The 22,011-nt window shown below is 32.2% G+C and overlaps 4 protein-coding genes across 4 annotated transcripts; 3 read left to right on the top strand and 1 right to left on the bottom strand.

Annotated features, from left to right (window-relative positions):
- Nucleotides 1-1,632: 1,632 nt before the first annotated feature.
- Nucleotides 1,633-5,861, bottom strand: LOC110603722 (transcription factor VOZ1). The gene is made up of 5 exons (XM_021741599.2): nucleotides 5,686-5,861; nucleotides 5,077-5,341; nucleotides 4,552-4,701; nucleotides 2,768-3,290; nucleotides 1,633-2,621 (listed from the first exon to the last, which is right to left on the bottom strand). The coding sequence occupies exons 2-5, from the start codon at nucleotides 5,302-5,304 to the stop codon at nucleotides 2,077-2,079; spliced, it is 1,446 nt and encodes a 481-aa protein (XP_021597291.1). The 5' UTR covers nucleotides 5,305-5,341; nucleotides 5,686-5,861; the 3' UTR covers nucleotides 1,633-2,076.
- A 4,768-nt stretch (nucleotides 5,862-10,629) lies between these two features.
- LOC110603983 lies at nucleotides 10,630-11,390 on the top strand. The gene is made up of 2 exons (XM_021741993.1): nucleotides 10,630-10,725; nucleotides 10,785-11,390. Exons 1-2 carry the CDS (start codon nucleotides 10,630-10,632, stop codon nucleotides 11,388-11,390), a joined length of 702 nt encoding a protein of 233 aa, XP_021597685.1.
- A 3,441-nt stretch (nucleotides 11,391-14,831) lies between these two features.
- On the top strand, nucleotides 14,832-15,227 carry LOC122722136. Its single transcript, XM_043952068.1, has one exon. It carries the CDS (start codon nucleotides 14,832-14,834, stop codon nucleotides 15,225-15,227), a length of 396 nt encoding a protein of 131 aa, XP_043808003.1.
- Nucleotides 15,228-21,323: 6,096 nt separating this feature from the next.
- On the top strand, nucleotides 21,324-21,894 carry LOC110603867 (histone H3.2). The gene has a single exon (XM_021741847.2). The coding sequence runs from the start codon at nucleotides 21,384-21,386 to the stop codon at nucleotides 21,792-21,794; it is 411 nt and encodes a 136-aa protein (XP_021597539.1). The 5' UTR covers nucleotides 21,324-21,383; the 3' UTR covers nucleotides 21,795-21,894.
- The last annotated feature ends 117 nt before the right edge of the window (nucleotides 21,895-22,011 follow it).

Raw genomic sequence — 22,011 nt, 5'->3', positions numbered from 1 at the left:
TTAATTCAATTTAATTTTTAAATTAATCTGATCCAATGTTCGCCTCTCATTAAACACCTTAAAACTAGTGAGAGGAGGAAAGAAACCATCGGCTACACCATGATTAATAACATTAAATTGGATCACATTACACCAAACATAGGACTAGAGTAAGAAATTACTTACGGAATTTGGGTTTTACCGAAATCATTAACTAATAATGAGCTTTGATCTAACTTGAGATTTGATTTTAAGATTGGACGTAAAATGAAAATTTAAATCTTTCAAATTAAGGATAATTATAAACAAAATGAATAAATGTTGGGATCTAATTTGAACTTTATGCATTTTTTTATAAAATAATAATAATAATTCCACCCGGATATCACACCAAAATTATTCACGCGAAAACGAACTCACAGTTGTTGGAACTAAACCAGCCAATGTAGACTTTAGACCTACCAGAGGTGTGCACCACATGATACTAACAAAGAAAAATAGCCCTGCAAGGAGCTTAGTTAATATCAGCATTGAATCTTTATAGCACGGGAATTCTGGAATTCATTCATTGGTACCCTCCCCTCTAAAAAAATTTCCATTTTGCCAAAAGGCTTTGGCAAAATCTACCCTTAAACCATATAACCGGATCAAAAGTACTAAATCTTTTGGTCCATATATATCTTGAATTATTATTAAAACGTCAAATAAGACCATCACTTATCAAGACTCAGAATTTATTTGGCCTTATTTAGTTTTATTTTTGCTTTTCAATGATGTTTTAAGGGCAAATTTGTATTAAAAGATGAAATTCAGTATTTTTTGATCTGGCTGTTTCACTCAAGAGTAAATTTAGCCATTTTGTGATGTTAAAGTAATTGACAGTGCCATTGTAATCATTGTGTTTTATGGTTCAATCTCTAAGAGTATAGTTCATGTCCTATATAAAATTAGATAAGCAATTACAGCTACCAAATAAAATGGCATCTGATTTTGTACCTGCATTTGGAATTTGATTGCTCAAGCAGCATCTTCAAATTTTTGGAATAACCATGTCATCTGGATTATAGACTGAAGAATCAGCATAACTTTCCATATTTTCATGTAAAATATTACCCAACCCTTCACTTCCTTTATTCAAATGCATCAGGTATGCTCACTAAGCTGGCCTTGCCAAAGCAAGGAAGGCATCTGAATTGACTGACATCAACAGCTCTATTACACATCTGGTTTGGAAGGTGGATCTTGCGACCAGGTTCAATAAACCCTGCTTGCCAAAACTCCAAGACTCAGAACTATCAACTCAAGGCATATGCACAAAAATAAAATATATCAATGCCACCAAAGTCAAGAGCAAGGCCTTACCCAAAGATGAGAATGGAAAAGCTCGACACATTGTGATTATAGCTGCCTCTGCCGCTGCCTCTTGCACTTTAGCTAGGTTGGTTTACACTTGTTAGTTATGATTGGTAGGTAGGGAGAGATTGAACTCATGATGAACAGAATATTAAAACCCCAGAATCCAAAGATGCTGCGATCATATAAAGTTTTAAGGAGCAGGGCAGTAGAAGAGCTCAAAACAACATTCAATAACCTTGTTAGCACAAGAAGATGCAAATAGATCTGCTAACTTAAATACCAGAATTATCTGCAATAGTATACAATCTAAATAGATGATATTATATACTGAAGGAAGTTTTACATATCAAGATTGCATCTCCCATGAGAAACATAGCAGAAAATTAGTATAAAGCCTCAACCCCAAAAATGTCGGTGAGATAATTTTGCTTTGATTTGCAGCTGGTAACATGAATTGATTTCCCGTGTTCACCTATCATATCAGTTAAAAGAAAATGGACTGATGAAAAACAGCCATTTTTTCTCCATCTTTGGGTTAGAATATGCCCAGCATCTACAACAGTAGTAATGAAGACAGCATTCGAGTGTGAAATCGAACTATGCACAGTTCACAGCCCAAAAAAAGGCTTCAATCCACGTTATTAACAATGAAAAAACTGAAGACCAACCCGCCAATAATAAGATAATGCCTCAGCTACGGTAACTAGACAGCTCATTCCTCAGGAATCAAAGGTTCTTCAATTAATTCACATAATAGTCACCTAGATTCTCAACAAGATAATTGCATGGCTCATAATCAAATGTTTCATTTGTTGGAGCCCCTCCATCTGGAGCTGCATAAACGCTTCCAACACTAACTTTAGCATTTACCTTGGTTCTTCCTTTAACACACCGCTTGTTATCAGTGGGAAACTCGGCAGTAAGTCTAACCATTTGCTTCTGCAGATCAACAACTGATTCAGTTGTTATTTTACCCTTGGCACATTTCTTTCCATCAACAGCTTTCAGTTCCAATCTATACAATGCACAAGCATCACACTTGTTGATCTCATATTCATAAAGATGCCACTCAAAAGTGTTCAGTGGTTGTGGATCCATATAATAAGATCTTTTCAGCCCTCCAAATTCATTCATCACCTGCTTCCTTGATTCATGCCAACCACGCCCACTGTAATCTGGCAATGACCTTTGCTTTCTATTCCCACTCTCAAATGCTCTGCGTGGCTTATCAAAAAAGATCCATTCCCTAATTGTTTCACCCTCAAGAACTGAAAGATCAAAGAGCTCTGCAATCATAAAAGAGAATTAGTTGTCACAACTCAGAACGTATATTACATGTTGTCGGATAAATATGCTGTCTCAAATGCAGTGAAATAGAACAGAGAAAAGAAAAGGCTACAGATTACCAAGCAAAAAAATACAATAAGCTTACCAGGTGCATTCCATGGAGATTTTGCAGTTGCAGCTCCCTCACATTCTGGAATACCAACATCTTTTCCTTGTGCCTTTGCACTTAGAGCAGCAAAGAGCAGACCATCCTTTAGGCCAATGCCCCCAGGGCGAAGAACAGGACCTGTCCCAGGTGGGCCTTCATTTAATGCTAGAGCATGGTGAAAGCTGCTGCAATAGTTCTGACACAAGTCCAACCCTCCTTGAGCAGGCCTTGGACAATCCCAAAGTGCACATTTTGGGCCCAGGAAAGCAGATGGTGGACATATACTTGACAGATAGCCAGAAATATGAGGCACACCATCCTCCACACACAAATCTGTGCTATTATGACCAGCATAGAAGTTCAACTCCAAATTTTGAGACAAATCATACTGATGGTAATCCAACTGACCAGCTCCTTCTATGGTGCTAGCCATCATCCCATGAACTCCTGAAGAAGGGTTTTTGCCTTGATCAACAAATGGGAAGTTGCAGCCCTGTTGTCCCTGATTCACACCATATCCCTAAAGATTGAAGCCAGAATCACTGCTAAGCATCATGTTTTCAGTTCTAATGACATGCAAAAGTGAATCAAATTATAAACCATGACAAAGTCAAACACTTGAGCATGCAAATTTTCTAGAAAGTGAATCTATTTTCAGTCTTCCAAAAATAAACAAAACCATAGATAAAAGAATATCGCACAGAAAAAGAAAGAAAAAAGAAACAAACACCAATAGTTGCTTATAATTTAAACCTATCTATCAATAGGCAAGCAAGACATATCAACCGAAAAATCAGGTGTATAACTATGCACCACTATTCAAGTGACATCTGACATAAAATTTTAATTAACAACCTTAAGCTGGTGAATGAAGCACATATCATGAATTGCAGGAATTTATTATCTGAATACGCCAACAGAATATCAACTTTATCAGGGTAAAATAAAAAAGATCTTCATTTTTTCAACCTTTTGAGCGATTTAAGATGCCAATTTATTTCAAGCTACAAGAACATAGCTATGTCACTAGACATTAGAAAGTGGTGCACATTGACAGCAAAAACATCAGCCATGCTCAGACTAGACATGCAATGCGGACTAGATGGAACAAAACATGAAGAACAGAATGGTTAATGATCCAGAATTTTTGAGATACCAACTAGTTCCATCAATAATCCACCATATATCCCTAGTTGAGCAGGGAAATACTTAAAAGTAGCTTGATGCAATTCTAGTTTGATTTGAAGATTGCATTTCTAACCTTTTTGCACCTACACCATCTAATTTCTTCCCAAATCACCAAAATTTTACATGAAAATTGATTAGGTTCAAATCAATAACGCATATTAAGTATAGTTCTTATCCACTCCACTGAACTATTTCAGTAACTTCTGGTAATAACCAAGCAACAATTGCTGCATTATCAGACTTCTACCTCTAATATAACAATTTTACACCAAGTTCAAGCTCAGGATGTTTCATCCTCTGACTGATTTAACAGTAGCTCCTCTTTCTCCAGCCATTTCCTGACTTAAACCATTCACATGTTCAATCACCAGCTGGAAATTCTCCAGTGATTTTCTCTACAATCACCAATGAAGAAGCAGATAGTGATATGTAACAACATCCTGTCATCTAATAACAGAGTAACAGAGTGCAGCTCTTCATGATCCAACCCATCAAAACCAACAGCAATCTAAGAACTCCAAGCTAAACTTAATCATTAAAAAGTAAAACCTATATTAATCCCACATAAGAATAAAACAAGAAATAACACAAACCTCCTGAAAGACCACAATATCCCTTATCTGCAGGCTCTGATCATTAGGCTCGGGCTTCGGTGCAGCTAATGCACTAGTGGCATCATCTTGCTCCTCACAGAGTTGCAACAACCTGTATATATCTGATGAGAACGACCCAAGAGTTCCACCCTATAATCCGACAAAGATCAAAGTTTCACAGTTACAACTCTTAACTTCCATTCATCATCATCACAAACTTAAGCATCCTAACAACAATACAGGTGGCCTATCTGTCATGCAGTTTCAGGGTTAAAAAGGGCTTTTCAGAAAAAGAACTATTTTAAATGGTATCGAAAAAGTTCCTGTTATTTGGTGTTTTTAGGACTAAAGCACGTTAAATTTAGTTTTAAACTAATTTCTAATACTCCCTTACTAATAAACTTAAGAAAGTGCATTTTTTAAATTCACCCATACACGTAAATGAGCACATCTTCACAAAGCTCACAAGCAAAGTTTTGCAATATACATGTCCTTAAAATGGGGATTAAAATAGTCAATGCTAACTTGTTGCAGAGAAGAAGCTGGAGACGGCTCGTTGAGCTCTGCTTTCCATTCACGAAGCATCTGGTGAACTTGCTCTTCAAGGACAGCCACATCAACAGTGCGGCTCTCTTTCCTAGCAAACTGCAGATCCATGAACATTCCTTGCAGATCATCCACACGATTCTTGGCCTTGTCCTTGAATAGCTTGTGGGATGCTGACTTGCAATTGATCTTTGAACCTTTTCCCATTTCAACAACAACCCTCCCTTTCACTCCCAACAAAATTCTGTGATAACAGAACCGAAGTCCAAACCATATATTTAACAAAGCTTAAACCATAAAAAGCACAGAGAATTTTCAGTTTAAAAAAATAATAGGCTACAAAAAGAAAACCCAAATGTCTACTAAAAAGCATGTGAAGAACTCCAAGTCAGCTTACAATCAAGATAATATACACCAAATCAGCGGGAAAAACACAGAATCGTTCAATTTTTCCAAAAATAGATACTACAAAAATTCAAATAACAAAAAAATAGATAAACTAGCACAAAATCCACACTAAAATTTACCTAGCCTTCCCCCCCAAAAAAAAGGAAAAAACCATCAAATTTACAATATAACAAAACTCACAGGGGGTTTCAACTTCCAATCTCGAGCTCCAACGACAGAGCGAGAGAGAGAAAGGGAGAGGGAAGAAGGAAGAGCTGCGAAATTGCAAAGACAGAGAGAAAGTTAAATATTCGAGAACCAAAAAGCAGAGATGTTTTTGTCCTGAAAGTTTTTTGCTTTTTTCTTTTAATTTTCCACACAGTATACTCTCTTTTGGGAAAATGGAAATTTTGAGATAGTGACTGTTTGTGCTGTGCTTCTCCTTTCTTTTTTAAAAAAATAATAATAATTAAATTTAAAAGAAATAATCCATTAAATCTCTGTCATCTGCGCTGCCGTTTTGTGTACGCGGCAAAACTTCATTTGGTGGGTAATAAACGAATGTGTAATCGCCTATAAACTGTTTCACCCCTGTTTAAGATTTTTTATGATAATAAAAGAAAAAAAATTTATATTTCTGTTTTTGGTTAAATTTTTAACTTTATTATTTAAATTAAATGGTCTCATTATACTTTAATTGGATTCAAATTATTTATATTAAAAAGTTATATTTTATTAAAAATAAATGTTACATAATTGATGCCATAAAATCTAAAAAATAAAATTTATGAAAAAAACGATATTCTTTTTTTTTTATTTTTTTAATAATGTCTCGTTGCTTCTTTGATACTGTGTGATTCTCTTTTATTCAGATCCGTATATATCAATATATTAGACTCTCTCTCCACATTAGATAGCCATTTAATTTTTTCGCGCGCATGCGAATAGGACTGTAGAGTGATCAAATCTGCTCTTTTTTTTTTGTCATATCATTAGACTGAATTTCTTTTAAAAAAACTCACATGTAAAGTCTATCTAATTTGATTCATCGACTAAACTGAGACGCGTTAACTAACCTGATTTACTTTAAAAAAAATTAATAAATTTTAAATTTATTTTTTTCATTCGGGTCTGACCTACTCTAAATATAGGAGATTCTACTACTATCAACAATTTTATAAAAATTCGTATCAGTACACGCAATTCATGAAAAAGATAACAGTTGATAGCCCTAAATTTCAACGTCGACAAGCCGATCTCTATTAGTCAATTAATATTATCCCAAACGAAGAAAAATCCGTTTTTGTTTTGAGGTTAAAAAAAATAAAATAATAACAATAATAGAATAAAAAGGAAAGAAAGAAAGATGAGTAGAGCAAGAAAGGCATAAAGGGAAGGTCCACTATCAACTTGGAGATTCCTCCACTGATGCCCATTAAAGGTGGGGAGAACCTTAGTGAGGTGCTTACACACACTATTTATCTAGACAATCAGCATCTTTCCTCAATAATTCAGGTTGCTGCAATCACAAATCTTAGTTTTATCCTAACTAACATTAATATTTACTTCATTATTTATGTCTTTGGTCAGAGATTTTATTTAGTTCAAATTAATTATTTTTTAGATGATAAATTTTCCAAAAAGTAATTTAATTGAACAAGAGACAGTATTTTTCTTTAATACTTTCAACTTTTTAAAAAATTAAATAAAAAACCAATTAAACAAGTATAATTGTAGTATTTTCTGAAAATTTAAAATTCTATTGTTGAATTATTCCCGGCCGAAATTAGAGGAAAAAAAAAACTTAGGGTGAGAAGCCAAGGTTGGTATCAACACATGCATTTGATTAATACATGCACCTTATCAACATTGTTACCACCCAAAACCAAGAAGGATACCTGACATGGAGGGAGTTTTGAGACTTTCGTATATACGAACCTGAATGATAGGAACAGGTAACATTGTAGCAGAGAGGCCATTAGACGTTATTAGCGGACAAAAGAAAAAGGAATAAAAAAAGAGGGACGGCTTTCTCTCCGGGCTAAACTTACAGACTCACCGTAAACTCTTTTATTCTGGATCTCAAAACATCACCTTTCATTCATGTTATATGTATAGGGAATGGGTCAAGTGTAAAACTGTGTCTGCCTATTTAACATGCAGCAGAGCAGCTTCATCTGCCATATATGGATTGGTAAAAGCTATTGTTTCACTCAATCTTGAAATATGGGAAAGCAATTGATTGTGAACACCATTTAGTTGAACTTAGTATAGTACAACTCATTTCATGAATTCCTGAGGCTTCAAATCCAGAAACGTTTTGTTTATTTGAAGTTCACTAGTCACCATGTTAACTAAATGGAATACCTACTTGAGGGAAAAAGATAACAAAGGCATAATCTATCAAAATGCCTACTTATTGTATCATCACTATGATGATAGCAGTGAAAACAAGATGTTGACTACCTACTGCTATTGTATGATTTTTGTGCCTTCGCGTCTTATCATATATGTGATAATAAAGTATTGATATTTGTGGTATTTATATGAAGAACAAGAATTTGATATGCTATATATGTTTGTTCCCCTCGTTGTACTTGAACAGATAAGCTTTACAATGACTTAGCTGCCCCAGTCTTCTACATTTATAGGTGGGAGGTGTAACATCCCAAAAATAAAATAAAATAAAAATAAATAATAAATAAATAAAATAAAAATAAAAAAAGAAGGGAAAGAAAAAATAAATAGATAAATTAAATTTTAATTTAAAGACAAGTGACTTATTTGTAACCACTTAAACAAATAAATTTTGTAAAAAAAAAAAGAAAGAAAAGAAAAGGTTAGAAGAGAAAACCCATTCTCCATTTTTTTTTCTTCCTCCGCCATGAACTATCAAGAAGAAATTCTCATTCACCATCTTTTCTCTTTTACACCAAATTTCTTCAAATTTTCACTTCCAATCAATTATTCATTTTCTCCCGACACCTTTTCAAAGTAGAATTTAAAGAAAAAAAGAGAAATCAAAGAGAAAATTTATGGTTGAGGAAGAGTGAACCGTGATAAGTGTTGGAAAATTTAAAGGTATGTTAGAGATTTTGATATTAGAATGTTTTTTATCATTTTTATGTAAATATTATGAGGAATATTGTATTAATATGATTTATTTTATTTTTTTTTCATGAAGAAGAAGTGGAAGGGAAGAGTGGAAACTCTAAAGGGAAAGGAAAGGAAAGAAAAGGAAGATTAAAAAATTTTAAGTTTGTGGAAGATTTTGGAAGATTTAAGGTTTGTGCTCAACTTTATTTGAATAAATTCAATAATTTGTTAATTAGGTTTTATTTGAAAATCTTACTACCTTAGTGGAACTAGATCAAGTGAATAATATTTTAGTTATATGGCATGATTAAAATTTGAAGAAATAATAAATTTGATAAATACAAAATTTTGGAATTAATATGTAATTTGACCAAAACTCAAGGACCAAGTGGAATGTTTTTAAGGATGTAATTTGGCTAAGATATAGTAACAAAAAAATATATATTAGTCTAAATAAAGAATACTGCTTTTTAAACGTTGTAAATTAGTTAAATTAGGGTTGAAAGAAAGTTGTTGGATAAAAATAAAAATTAAAAAAAAAAGAGAAATGAGATATAGTGTATCGTGATAAATAGAAAAAGATATTAGATTAGAAAATAATAATAATAATAATAATAATAATAATAATAATAATAATAATAATAATAATAATAATAATAATAGTTAATTAATTAAGGATTAAATTATGAATTTATAATTTATATAGTTGAGTTAAATTAATAGATTTACATGATAGGACAATATTTAAAAGCAGAATTGTAATATGATAAAATATTACGGTTTAAATAATTGAAAGTTATACTATATTGAAAGTTTTTGTCCCCATGTTTAAACGTATAAATTATTTAAAGTCTGACCTAGTAAGTTTGGTGAAAATTGTGAATTAGTTTAAGGGTGTGCCATGCCATATACAAATCTTGCAGTATTGTACTACAGTTATACTGATTAGTACTCTACAGGTACGGCTAATATGCTCTACCGCTACAGTTATAGACTCTTTTGAGTCCTACAGTTATGTTATTTGGCACTTTGTGCCCTACAGTTATAGTTTTCTTATCTGACTTAACAGTCCCATTTAAATTTATAGGGGCTAAAAAAAATAAAAATAATAAATAAATAAATATATTAAGAGAAAATAAAATTTTCTACATGAAAAAAAAAGGACTATGAAATTCAACTCTATATATATATATATATATATATATATATATATATATATATATATATGAAATAACAATATGATTTAGAATTATTTTAAATTATTTGTAATATAGTTTATTGTCATTTGTTTGATTTATTGTTAATAAATAAATTTTAATTTAAATGTTTTATTTTTTTTAAAAAAAAAAAAAAAAAAGAAGTTGAGCACCACTAAGCAATTTGCTTAGCGCGTAGGACCAGGTTGTAGATCCAAGTAGCAGTAGATCAATATCTGCATCAATCCAAGCAGAGTTATATCATTACTATTTTGGGGTATATTTTGTAAATTTTATATAAAGTTAATTTTGAAAATATGACATGTACATAAAGTTTTAGAGATAAAGTTGTATATGGTTTGAATTAAATATATTTGAAGATTTTAATTTTGGTGTAAATATGGGTTATTAGTATAAGTTTTTGTGTTGAAATTAATGAGATGGTTATGAAGTATTTGATCTGAATTGAAATTGTGTTGATGTTAAAAGAAGTTTGGGGGTTAAGGTTAAAGTTTATAAAAGTGTGATATTACTATTTACATGTGGAATTAAGTCCATATTTCAGGGAAAATTCTACCGAATTTTCGGTTAAAAAAAAAAAAAAGAGGTCATGATTTACATGATATAAATTAAAGTAAAAATAAGAGAACTGTTACAAAATGTAATGTCTTCGGCTCAGTTAATTAAATAACCGGGTAGGGGGTGTTACATTTAGTGGTATCAGAGCAAGTTTAGTCGACTCTAGGCATTATGTGGGTAAATAGTTAGGTATAGAAATATGTACATGCCATATATATTAAAGATATGATGTAACTCTGCTACAAATCTATTTTATGAATTTTAATATTATAAGATGACTGAAGAACAGAGAGAACTTCAAGTCGGAGAAGAGGTAGAAAGTCATGTACCGACTGAGGCCATTGGCATGTACCGCCACAGTCTCCTCCTGGTGCTAGATGGCCAGAGCATGAGGTCTTATTATAGCAATTAACAGAGATTTTCAGACAGGTAGCTGAAGTAGCTCAGCCAGCTATAGTTCCACCACCGGCTCCTGCACCAGCACCAGCTAGGCCGCCTATTGATAAATTGAGGAAGTATGGTGCTACAGAATTTAAAGGACGAAAGAAAGATGATGCATCTGCATCTGCAGCAGAATATTGGTTGCAAAGTACAGACAGAGTGCTTCAACAGTTACAGTGTTTCTCAGAAGATAGTCTAGTATGTGCAGTGTCACTACTGAAAGAAGAAATCTACCAATGGTGGGACACTGTGGCACAAACAGTGCAACCAATACAGAGGATATGGGAGTTTTTCTTGAATGAGTTTAGAAAGAGATATGTAGGAGACATATATATGGAGGAGAGAAAAATAGAGTTTATCTATTTGAGGCAGGGACGTATGACAGTAGCTGAGTATGAAAGGGAGTTTATTAGATTGAGCAAATATGCCAGGGAGATGATTCCTACAGAGGAGGCAAAATGTAAAAGATTTGAGCAAGGGTTAAACACTAAGATCAAGATGCTTCTAGTTGCCCTTCAAATCAGAGATTTTTCAACACTGGTGAATGCAGCTTTGAATGTAGAGAAAGTGACGGAAGAAGACCAGAGTAGATGACAGAGGAGTCAACAAAAAAGGACTTACAGTCAAACTTAGAGTCAATGACAGATGATAGCTTCATAGGGCTCTAATAAGAGACAAAAAAGTTTTCAACCTGCTAGATCAAGCCAGTCTCAAAGGTAGAGCCAAAAAATCAGCTCAGAGTTTAACAAGTGGGTCTGTTCAACAGACTGCTTCTGTGGCCAGTTCATGAGGCTCAGGAAGAGGTCTTTCAACAGAGTGCGATCACTGCAGAAGGAGACATACTGGTACTTACAGACTGTTGACAGGAGCTTGTTTCATATGTGGCTCTATGGATCACATTATGAGGGATTGTCCTAAGAAGCAGACAACCTCAACACCAGCAACAGAAAGAACTGCACCAGTAACACAAAAGACTAGAAGCAAAGGTAGAAGTGAGCCGACAGGTACCTCTAGTCAAAGAGTGTCAGAGACTGTGGATAGACCAGAATCTAGAGCACCTACCAGAGCCTATGCCATCAAAGCCAGAGAGGATCAAGATGCCCCAGATGTTATCATGGGTATATTTTCTATCTTTGGCCGATCTGTTCATGCTTTAATAGATCCTAGTTCCACACACTCTTATATTTGCATACCTATCATAAATAAAAAAGAACTACAAGCAGACATACTAGACCAGGATATAGTAGTAACTAATCCTCTTGGCCACAGTGTAGTTGTTAGTAAAGTATTTAAAGATTGTCCAATCTTGATTCACAGTCACATTTTTCATGGAGATTTGATTGAATTACCTTTTCGAGAGTTTGATGTGATTTTAGGAATGGATTGGTTGTTTAGACACCAGGTTATAGTTGACTGTAGAAAGAAGAGAATCACGCTAAAGACACCAGAAGGTGAAGAAATAGTAGTTGTGGGTGAGAGATCAAATTTTCTCTCCAATGTTATTTCTGCTACTGCAGCCAGAAGAATGATAAGAAAGGGGCGTGAGGCATACTAAGCTTGTGTTTTGGAGGCTAAGAAGGAGAAACCTATTGTGCAAGATATAGCTACTGTTTGTGACTTCTCTGACATCTTTCCAGACGAATTGTCAGGATTACCTCTAGAAAGAGAAGTAGAATTTGCCATAGAAGTTGTACCAGGCACTACACCCATATCAATTGCTCTCTATAGGATGGCTCCCACAGAATTAAAAGAATTAAAAGTGCAGCTACAAGAATTACTCGATAAGAGTTTTATACGCTCTAGTATCTCTCCTTGAGGTGCACCAGTGCTATTTGTTAAGAAGAAGGATGGTTCACTGAGATTGTGCGTGGATTACAGACAACTCAATAAGGTGACTATTAAAAATAAATATCCATTATCCCGTATAGATGATTTATTTGATCAGCTAAAGGGAGCGGGTGTCTTTTCTAATATTGACCTAAAATCAGGTTATTATCAGCTCAGAATAAAGGATGCAAATATTCCAAAGACTGCGTTCAGGACCCAATATGGGCATTATGAATTCCTTGTCATGCCATTCGGACTGACTAATGCTCCAGCTGCATTTATGGACTTGATGAATCGTATCTTTCACCCTTACTTAGACCAGTTTGTTGTTGTGTTCATAGATGACATTCTAGTCTATTCAAAAATAAAAGAAGAGCATGATAGGCACTTGAGGATTGTGTTACAAACGCTGAGGGAGAAACAACTTTATGCTAAATTCAGCAAATGTGAATTTTGGCTGAATGAAATATTTTTTTTGGGACATGTAGTAGCTACAAAAGGAATAAGGGTCGATCCCAAAAAGATAGAGATTATCCTTGCATAGAAGCCACCCAAGAATATTACAGAAGTCAGAAGCTTTTTGGGGTTAGCTGATTATTATAGAAGATTTGTAAAAGGATTCTCTCAAATAGCTGCTCCACCGACAAAGTTGTTGCAGAAAAATGTCAAGTTCGAATGGAATGACAAGTGTTAGGCCAGTTTTGATCGATTAAATACTATGCTCATAGAGGCACCTGTCCTTGCACAACCAGTGTCAGGTAAGGACTTTGTGATTTATAATGATATCTCTCACAATAGACTTGGTTGCGTGTTGATGCAAGATGGAAAAGTTGTTGCTTATGCTTCCAGGCAATTAAAGCCACATGAAAGAAACTATCCCACCCATGATTTAGAATTAGCAGCCATAGTCTTTGCATTAAAGATCTGGAGGCATTACTTATATGGTGAAAAGTGTTATATTTATACGGATCATAAAAGTCTAAAGCACTTGCCAACTCAAAAAGAGTTAAATTTGAGACAAAGGAGATGGATGGAGTTGTTAAAAGACTATGATTGTATTATTGACTACCACCCTGGCAAAGCAAATGTGGTGGCAGATGCTCTTAGCAGAAAATATTTGCTTGCACTAAAAGCTATGAATGCTCACTTGACATTAGCTAGAGATGGAGCTATTATTGCAGAATTGAAAGTTAGGCCCAATTTGCTTCAACAAGTCCAGGAAGCTTAGAAGGAAGATAAGGATATTGCAGTGAAGGTAAGAAAAATACATGAAGGGAAGGATAATGGGTTTGAAATTAAAGCCGATGGTTGCTTATATTACCAAAACAGAATATGTGTGCTAGACATAATTGAGTTAAGGAAGAGTATACTTGAAGAGGCTCATAGTAGCCCATACGCAATGCATCCTGGTAGTACCAAAATCTATCAAGATCTAAAGAAAAACTATTGGTGGCTATGAATAAAAAGAGACATAGCAGAGTTTGTTTCGAAATGCTTAACCTGTCGGCAGGTAAAAGCAGAGCACCGAGTTCCTTCTGGTTTGCTACAACCAATCTCTATACTAGAATGGAAATGGAATCGAGTTAATATGGATTTTGTCACTGGTCTACCACTCACACCAAAAAAGAAAGATCTTGTATGGGTGATTGTTGATAGATTGACAAAGTCTGCACATTTTCTACCTGTCAGAACAGATTATTCCCTTGAAAAATTAGCAGAATTGTACATAAACGAGATAGTACGACTGCATGGCATACCTATCTCTATCATATCTGACAGAGACCCGAGGTTTACATCAAGATTTTAGGAGAAATTGCATGAAGCCTTAGGTACCAGATTGAACTTCAATACAACTTTTCATCCCCAAACAGATGGATAGTCAGCAAGGGTAATTCAGATCTTAGAAGACATATTAAGGAGCTGTGTTATTGAATTTGAAGGAAGCTGAAAAAAGTATCTTTTATTAATTGAATTCGCTTACAACAACAGCTACCAGTCGAGTATTAAAATGACACTTTATGAAGCATTGTATGGGAGGAAATGCAGGACTCCTCTATGCTGGACAGAGCTAAGTGAAGATAAGCTTGTGGGTCCTGAATTGATAAGACAAACAGAAGAAAATGTTAAGATCATCAAGGAGAGGTTAAAGGCAGCATCAGACAGACAAAAGTCATATACAGATAAAAAAAAAAGAATATAGAGTTTTCAATGGGCGATAAAGTATTTCTTAAAGTTTCACCTTGGAAGAAAGTGCTGAGATTTGATAAAAAGGGCAAACTGAGTCCTAGGTTTATCGGTCCTTATGAAATTATGGAACGTGTAGGACCAGTAGCCTACAAGCTAGCCTTACCACCAGAACTTGACAAGATACACAATGTCTTTCATGTTTCTATGCTTAGAAGATACATGTCAGATCCCTCTCATGTCCTCCCAGCGGAATCTGTAGATGTACAGCCAAACTGGTCATATGAAGAATCTGTGAAAATTCTAGCAAGAGAAATAAAAGAGTTGAGAAACAAAAGAATTCCTCTTGTTAAAGCCCTGTGGAGGAATCACAAAGTAGAAGAAGCAACTTGGGAGAGTAAAGATGTCATGAAAATATAGTATCCTCATCTCTTTAATACAGGTAAAATTTCGAAGATGAAATTTTTATAAGAGGGGTAGAGTTGTAACATCCCAAAATTAAAATAAAATAAATAATAAATAATAAATAAAAAGAATAAGAATAAAAAAAAAGAGAAAGAAAAAAAAGATAGATAAATTAAATTTTAATTTAAAGACAAGTGGCTCATTTATAACCACTTAAACAAATAAATTTTGTAAAAAAAAAAAAAGAAAGAAAAGAAAAGGCTAGAAGAGAAAACTCATTCTCCATTTTTTTTTCTTCCTCCGCCGTGAACTACCAAGAAGAAATTCTCATTCACCATTTTTCTCTTCTACACCAAATTTCTTCAAATTTTCACCTCCAATCAATTACCCATTTTCTCCCAACACCTTTCCAAAGTAGAATTTAAAGAAAAGAATCGAGAAATCAAAGAGAAAATTCAATGTTGAGAGAGAGTGAACAGTAACAAGTGTTAGAAAATTTAAAGGTATGTTAGGAGATTTGATGTAGGAATGTTTCTTATTATTTTTATGTGAATATTTACGAGAAATATTGTATTAATATGATTTATTTGTTTATTTTTCATGAAGAAGAAGTGGAAGGGAAGAGTGAAAAAGGAAAAGAAGATTAGAAAATTTTAAGTTTGTGGAAGATTTTGGAAGGTTTAAGGTTTGTGCTCAACTTTATTTGAATAAATTCAATGATTTATTAATTAGGTTTTATTTGAAAATTTTACTACCTTAGTAGAACTAGATCAAGTGAATAATATTTTAGTTATATGGTATGATTAAAGTTTGAAGAAATGATAAACTTGATAAACAGAAAATTTTGGAATTAATATATAATTTGATCGAAACTCAAGTTATGAACCAAGTGGAATGTCTCTAAAAATGTAATTTGGCTAAAATATAGTAACAAAAAAAAATAGTCTAAATAGGGAATACTACTTTTTAAATGTTAAACGTTTTAAATTAGTTAAATTAGGGTTGAAAGAAAGTTGTTGGATAAAAATAAAAATTAAAAGAAAAAGAGAAATGAAATATAGTGTATCGTGATAAATAGAAAAAGATATTAGATTAGAAAAATAATAATAATAATAATAGTTAATTAATTAAGGATTAAATTATGAATTTGTAATTTATGTAGTTGAGTTAAATTAATAGATTTACATGATATGACAATATTTAAAAGCAGAATTGTAATATGATAAAGTATTACGGTTTGAATAATTGAAAGTTATATATATTAAAAGTTTTTGTCTCTATATTTAAATGTATAAATTATTTAAAGTCTGACCCTAGTAAGTTTGATGAAAATTATAAGTTAGTTTAAGGGTGTGGCATGCCATATACAGATCTTGCAGTACTGCACTACAGTTATACTGATTGGTACCCTAAAGGTACGGCCGATATGCTCTACCGCTATAGTTATAAACTTTTTTGAGTTTATCTTATTTAATAGTCCTATTTAAATTTATAGGAGCCAAAATAAAAATAAAAATAATAAATAAATATATTAAAAGAAAATAAAATTTTATACATGAAAAAAAAAGACTATGAAATTCAATTATATATATATATATATATAATAGTACTATTTAAATTTATAGGGGTTAAAAAGAAAATAAAAATAATAAATAAATAAATATATTAAGAGAAAATAAAATTTTCTACATGAAAAAAAAACTATAAAATTTAATTATATATATATATATATGATTTAGAATTATTTTAAATTATTTGTAATATAATTTATTGTCATTTGTTTGATTTATCGTTAATAAATGAATTTTGATTTAAATGTTTTATTTAAAAAAAAAAAAAGTTGAGCACTATTAAACAATTTGCTTAGCGCGTATAAATTTATTTTTCCTCGCGTAGAAATTTATTTTTCCACGCGCAGGTTGTAGATCTAAGTAGCAGCAAATTAAGATCTGCATCAACCCAGTCAGAGTTACATCATTACTATCTTGGGGTATATTTTATAAATTTTATATAAAGTTAATTTTAGAAATATGGTATGTACATAAAGTTTTAGATAAAGTTGTATATGGTTTGAATTAGATATATTTGGATATTTTAATTTTGGTGTAAATATGAGTTATTAGTATAAATTTTTGTGTTGAGATTAATGAGATGGTTATAAAGTGTTTGATCTGAATTGAAATTGTGTTGATGTTAAAAGAAGTTTGGAGGTTAAGGTTGAAGTTTATAGAAGTGTGATATTACTATTCACAGGTGGAATTAAGTTTATATTTCAAGGGAAACTCTGCCGAATTTTTGATTAAAAAAAAAAAAGACCATGATTTACATGATATAAATTAAAGTAAAAATAAGAGAATTGTTATAAAATGTAATGTCTCCGCCTCGGTTAATTAAATAACCGGGTTGGGGTGATTTTTGAGGTGCAAAGGAGTGCCTAATCAGAAGCCAGAAAGAAGGAAATATACCGGTGGGAGGTAGCAAGGAAATAATTTTATCTTTGTACTAGTACTGAATTGTTTCATGAGGCAAAAATTGACAATTGACATGGCACTAGGCTGTTGTGTTCTTTATTTCAATGGCAATAACAATTAGTGTAATTTTCTAGCTTGATACGTCTTTATGCATAAGTCATATGATGAGTTTTTGAAATGTCCCTAGAGATGCTAAATTCTTGGAATTTTCATCATCATACTTTATTAACTACAGTGAAGCATACATGCCTGCCTATCTTTTTTCTTCCCTTGTGATTCACATTTAATTATTTTGATAGAACAGTGATTGAAGGAGACACTCTGCCATTGTAATTGTTCCTAAGTTTTGATGGATATATCACTTAGATAACTTTATTTCATATTTCTAGGGAATTTGTATGCTAAATTGTTGATCAAGAAAAAATGGGCTTTATTATGATTTTAATTGCCATGTGGAACTTAATTATTTTATATTTTTATATTTTTTTAATTGTGTTTACTGATTGCTATTAATAGTACTAATTAACGTTTTAAAATAAATAACATTCACATAACAACTAGGTAACATTAACGCTATTTTTTATTCAATTTCAATTTTTAAATTTTTGTAGAGTTTAATTAAATTTTATATTTTATATATTTATTTTGAATAAAAATTAAAATTTAATTTTAAAAATATAATTTTATGAAATTGATTACAACTAAAATCAGTACCCATCAAATTTGATGGGATATAAAATGAATTTTATAAAATTTGCACAACAATGTCTTTTAATTAAAATATTTATATTAAATAATTTTCTCTCAATAATTTATTTTTAAACTTTATTGATTCTTTTAGCAGTCTTCTATACCTACAGGCAACTACATGAGCATTAAGCAGAGGGCATTTAGCCGATCGCATATAACAAATGCACACAAAAATACAATTGATACAGGCACAAAAGCATAGTCAAGCAGGGCAACAAAAAGCAAAAGAAAAGGGGCAATCCAACACAGAAAACTACCATGAAAACAAAGAGTTCTCCAATGAGATCAACAGCAGCCTAGACAGTTTTCTCCTCATTCAAAGGGCGTATCTCAAAATCAGTTGCATGACCATAGATTCGCCTTTGTATTCTCGTCGTCAATCTGTGATTTTCTTAAACAATTTGAAAATCACCGCACAAATTGAAAAGGAATTGAACATGAAATGCTATGAAATACAGATGTAGAGTATTAGTACCTAAGCAATGTTGATGATGAACTGGCGGAACTTTAGGTGGAAAGCCGCTTGCTGCTTTAGCTTACTAGCGACTGGCTTGCTTAGCGTTTTCACGGCTAATGTCCCGAGCTTCAATAGCAACAGCACCATAATCGGCTTTTCTTGAAGTTGCTAAATTTTCGTGCACGATTTTTCGCCAATAACTGAAGCAAACAACCAATTGGCCTTAGCTTTGCCATTTTTTAGGGATCATTTCCAAAAATGAAATGCGAAAGTGATGAGTCAATGTTTTTCTCAATGAAGAAGAAGAAGAAAAAATTGGCGGTTGCAACTGCGAAATAACAAAGGTTCAGAGATGGAAGATGGATTTTTTTTTTAATTATTATCATAATATTATATTATATTATATTAAAGAAAAATATCATTTATAATATAATTTTATCATAAAAATTATTTTTATTATTTTTAACATATTAATTCTTTAGCACTAGAATTAAATAATATTAATTAGAAATTCACTATTTAATTATAATGCTGTAAAATTAAATGAAGAGTAAAGTGAAAAAGTGAAAAAGAAAAAAAAGAAGATACATAGTTGTGTGATCTCATTATGAAACTTAGAAAAGAACAAACTATATTTAAGTTATATTCTTATTTAAAAAATTTAATATTATTATATTTTTATATGTATATTTTAAAATTTTTTAACTAACTATAAAATTCATTTAATAATAAAATTATTATCTTTTTAATTAATAAAATTATAAACTGCAAAGTAATTAGAGACTATTATAAATAAATAAAAAATTTAAAGGCATTATTAGAAATCCCTATTTCTCCCTTCCCACTTCTATATATAATATGAAAATATAGATAAATTATAGAAATATTGAATTTACAATTCCACAATTTTAAAATCATATAAACTTTAAAATACATTTATTTAAATAATAAAATATATAATTATAAATATATAAAAAATTAAAAATAATTTTAAAAATCCAATTATTCCCCACTCCTACCCCTACCCCTTCCCACATTTATACATAGATTAGAAATTCTTATCTCTTTATGATTTTTATCAATGAAATACAATAAATTCATATCCACTGACGTGGACAAATTGAGTTGGATCCTGTTTTTCCAACTTATTTACATTTGTCATTTTATTTATTTTTCTTATATATGTGTATTTTTTTTCAAATGTGTGTTTATTATTTATGTTTGGACTTTCTAGATGTGCTTTTATTATCTCGTTTGCTTTATTTGTGATATACTTGAAATTAAATTAACAACGTAAGTTAAAAAGAAATTTTACTATAATTGGTTAAAATCTATAAGAAAAAATTTATAAAAAAAGTGAGACAATTATGGATATTCACAGTAACTATTTTAATACTCAAATCAGTATCTCAAAAGTCAAAAAAAATATAATAGACTATTTAAAATTTGTGTAGTATTAAAAATAACTTATTTTTTATCTATGCGAGAGCTCTTATTTTATATTATAAAAAGATGGAAATAAACATAAAATTTTATATAAATCTGATAATAATAGTGATCGACTACTTGATAAGAGATATTATCTTCTAATAAATTAATAATTTCGCGATTTCAAATGAGATGATAGAACGTCTGATAATGGTAATTCTATATCAAAATTCGGCTAATCGAAGGGGGCTAGTTGTATTGTCAATGACAAATATTAAAATGTTGGAGTTTTTTTTTTTAAGAAATTATATTTTTTATTTATCAGATTTCTATCACGTGACCGTAACCTCTATCTTACTATAATAGTTTATATTTTACTTAGAACACATATTATATAACATTAATTTATATTGATTTATTTCATAAATTTTTTTATAAAATCATACACAATTTATATTTCAATTTTTTTATTTCAGATAAAAGAAAAATAGAAATAAATCCATTACATTATATGTTTACGAATATCTAATTACAAAGAAGGGGGGTTGTGAATCAAATATTACGTAGTTGTTTTTGAAATGGGATGAGAGATAGAACCTCAATTGATTGCTATCTTCAATTTCCTTTTTGCTTTTTTAATTTCAGTTAATGATTTGTGTATATATATATATTCATTAATTTAACGCTCTTTAGATTTACCTATATTCATTTTATCTCATTTCCAGCTGTCATCCTGCCAGCGATTTTTAAACTTAGTCCGCCACGTCATCGATCGGCAACGCTATACCAATATTCACTTGTGACCGTCGATAAACATAGGAATCGCGTGATCCATAATCTCCCGCGCCCAGTAATTTTTAAAACCCCGCCAATTGACCTTGCCACGTCATCGATCCACCTGAATCAACGTCAACCGTAGATACCCAATTGAACCAACGGCCACTATGGCCTCTCTATCTCCTATAAATATAATCCATTATTCCAACTCAGGCCAATATTGCTATATTCAACCAGAAACCCGAATTTCTAAACTTTAACTACTCCTTTTCAAACGATCCCATCACAATGGCCCGCACCAAGCAAACAGCCCGAAAGTCCACGGGTGGGAAGGCACCACGAAAGCAGCTAGCAACCAAAGCAGCCCGAAAATCTGCCCCGGCAACTGGTGGAGTTAAGAAGCCGCACAGGTTCCGACCCGGAACAGTTGCTCTCCGTGAGATCCGAAAGTACCAAAAGAGCACGGAGCTCCTCATCAGAAAGCTTCCCTTCCAGCGCTTGGTTCGCGAGATCGCACAAGACTTTAAAACGGATCTCAGATTCCAGAGCTCTGCCGTCGCGGCTCTTCAAGAGGCGGCGGAGGCGTATCTGGTTGGACTTTTTGAGGATACAAATTTGTGTGCCATTCATGCTAAGAGAGTAACTATTATGCCAAAGGATATTCAACTCGCAAGAAGAATCAGAGGCGAGCGTGCCTAAGAGTAGTAAATTTGTACTTTTGTTAGCGATTATCATCTCTATTAAGTGATGGCTTGTTGGCTTGTTCTGATGTGAATGGAAACCTGAAGATTTTGTTCTATTCTGTGTATTTATGATAACTTGTGCTAGGTTTTGCTTTGGTTTCTACTAACAGCTACTCCAATCCAATGCTTTGTAGAGATACTAAGAAATCACTGTACTACAACTTGAAGTTACT

The sequence above is a fragment of the Manihot esculenta genome, chromosome 16 (genome assembly GCF_001659605.2).
Source record: "Manihot esculenta cultivar AM560-2 chromosome 16, M.esculenta_v8, whole genome shotgun sequence".
In the NCBI taxonomy this organism is placed as follows: Eukaryota; Viridiplantae; Streptophyta; class Magnoliopsida; order Malpighiales; family Euphorbiaceae; genus Manihot; species Manihot esculenta.
The sequence above is the reverse complement of the archived record's forward strand: the minus strand, read 5'-3'. Positions and strand labels throughout refer to the sequence as shown.

Bases quoted from the DNA above. Each gene is read 5' to 3' on its own strand.
- LOC110603722 (XM_021741599.2), bottom strand. From the start codon at position 5,304: ATGGGAAAAGGTTCAAAGATCAATTGCAAGTCAGCATCCCACAAGCTA. The intron at 4,702-5,076 runs GTTAGCATTGAC...GTCGGATTATAG, and splicing joins CAGCTTCTTCTCTGCAACAA to GGTGGAACTCTTGGGTCGTT. The intron at 3,291-4,551 runs GTTTGTGTTATT...TTCAATCTTTAG, and splicing joins ATATTGTGGTCTTTCAGGAG to GGATATGGTGTGAATCAGGG.
- LOC110603983 (XM_021741993.1), top strand. From the start codon at position 10,630: ATGACTGAAGAACAGAGAGAACTTCAAGTCGGAGAAGAGGTAGAAAGT. The intron at 10,726-10,784 runs GTGCTAGATGGC...ATTTTCAGACAG, and splicing joins ACCGCCACAGTCTCCTCCTG to GTAGCTGAAGTAGCTCAGCC.
- LOC122722136 (XM_043952068.1), top strand. From the start codon at position 14,832: ATGGGCGATAAAGTATTTCTTAAAGTTTCACCTTGGAAGAAAGTGCTG.
- LOC110603867 (XM_021741847.2), top strand. From the start codon at position 21,384: ATGGCCCGCACCAAGCAAACAGCCCGAAAGTCCACGGGTGGGAAGGCA.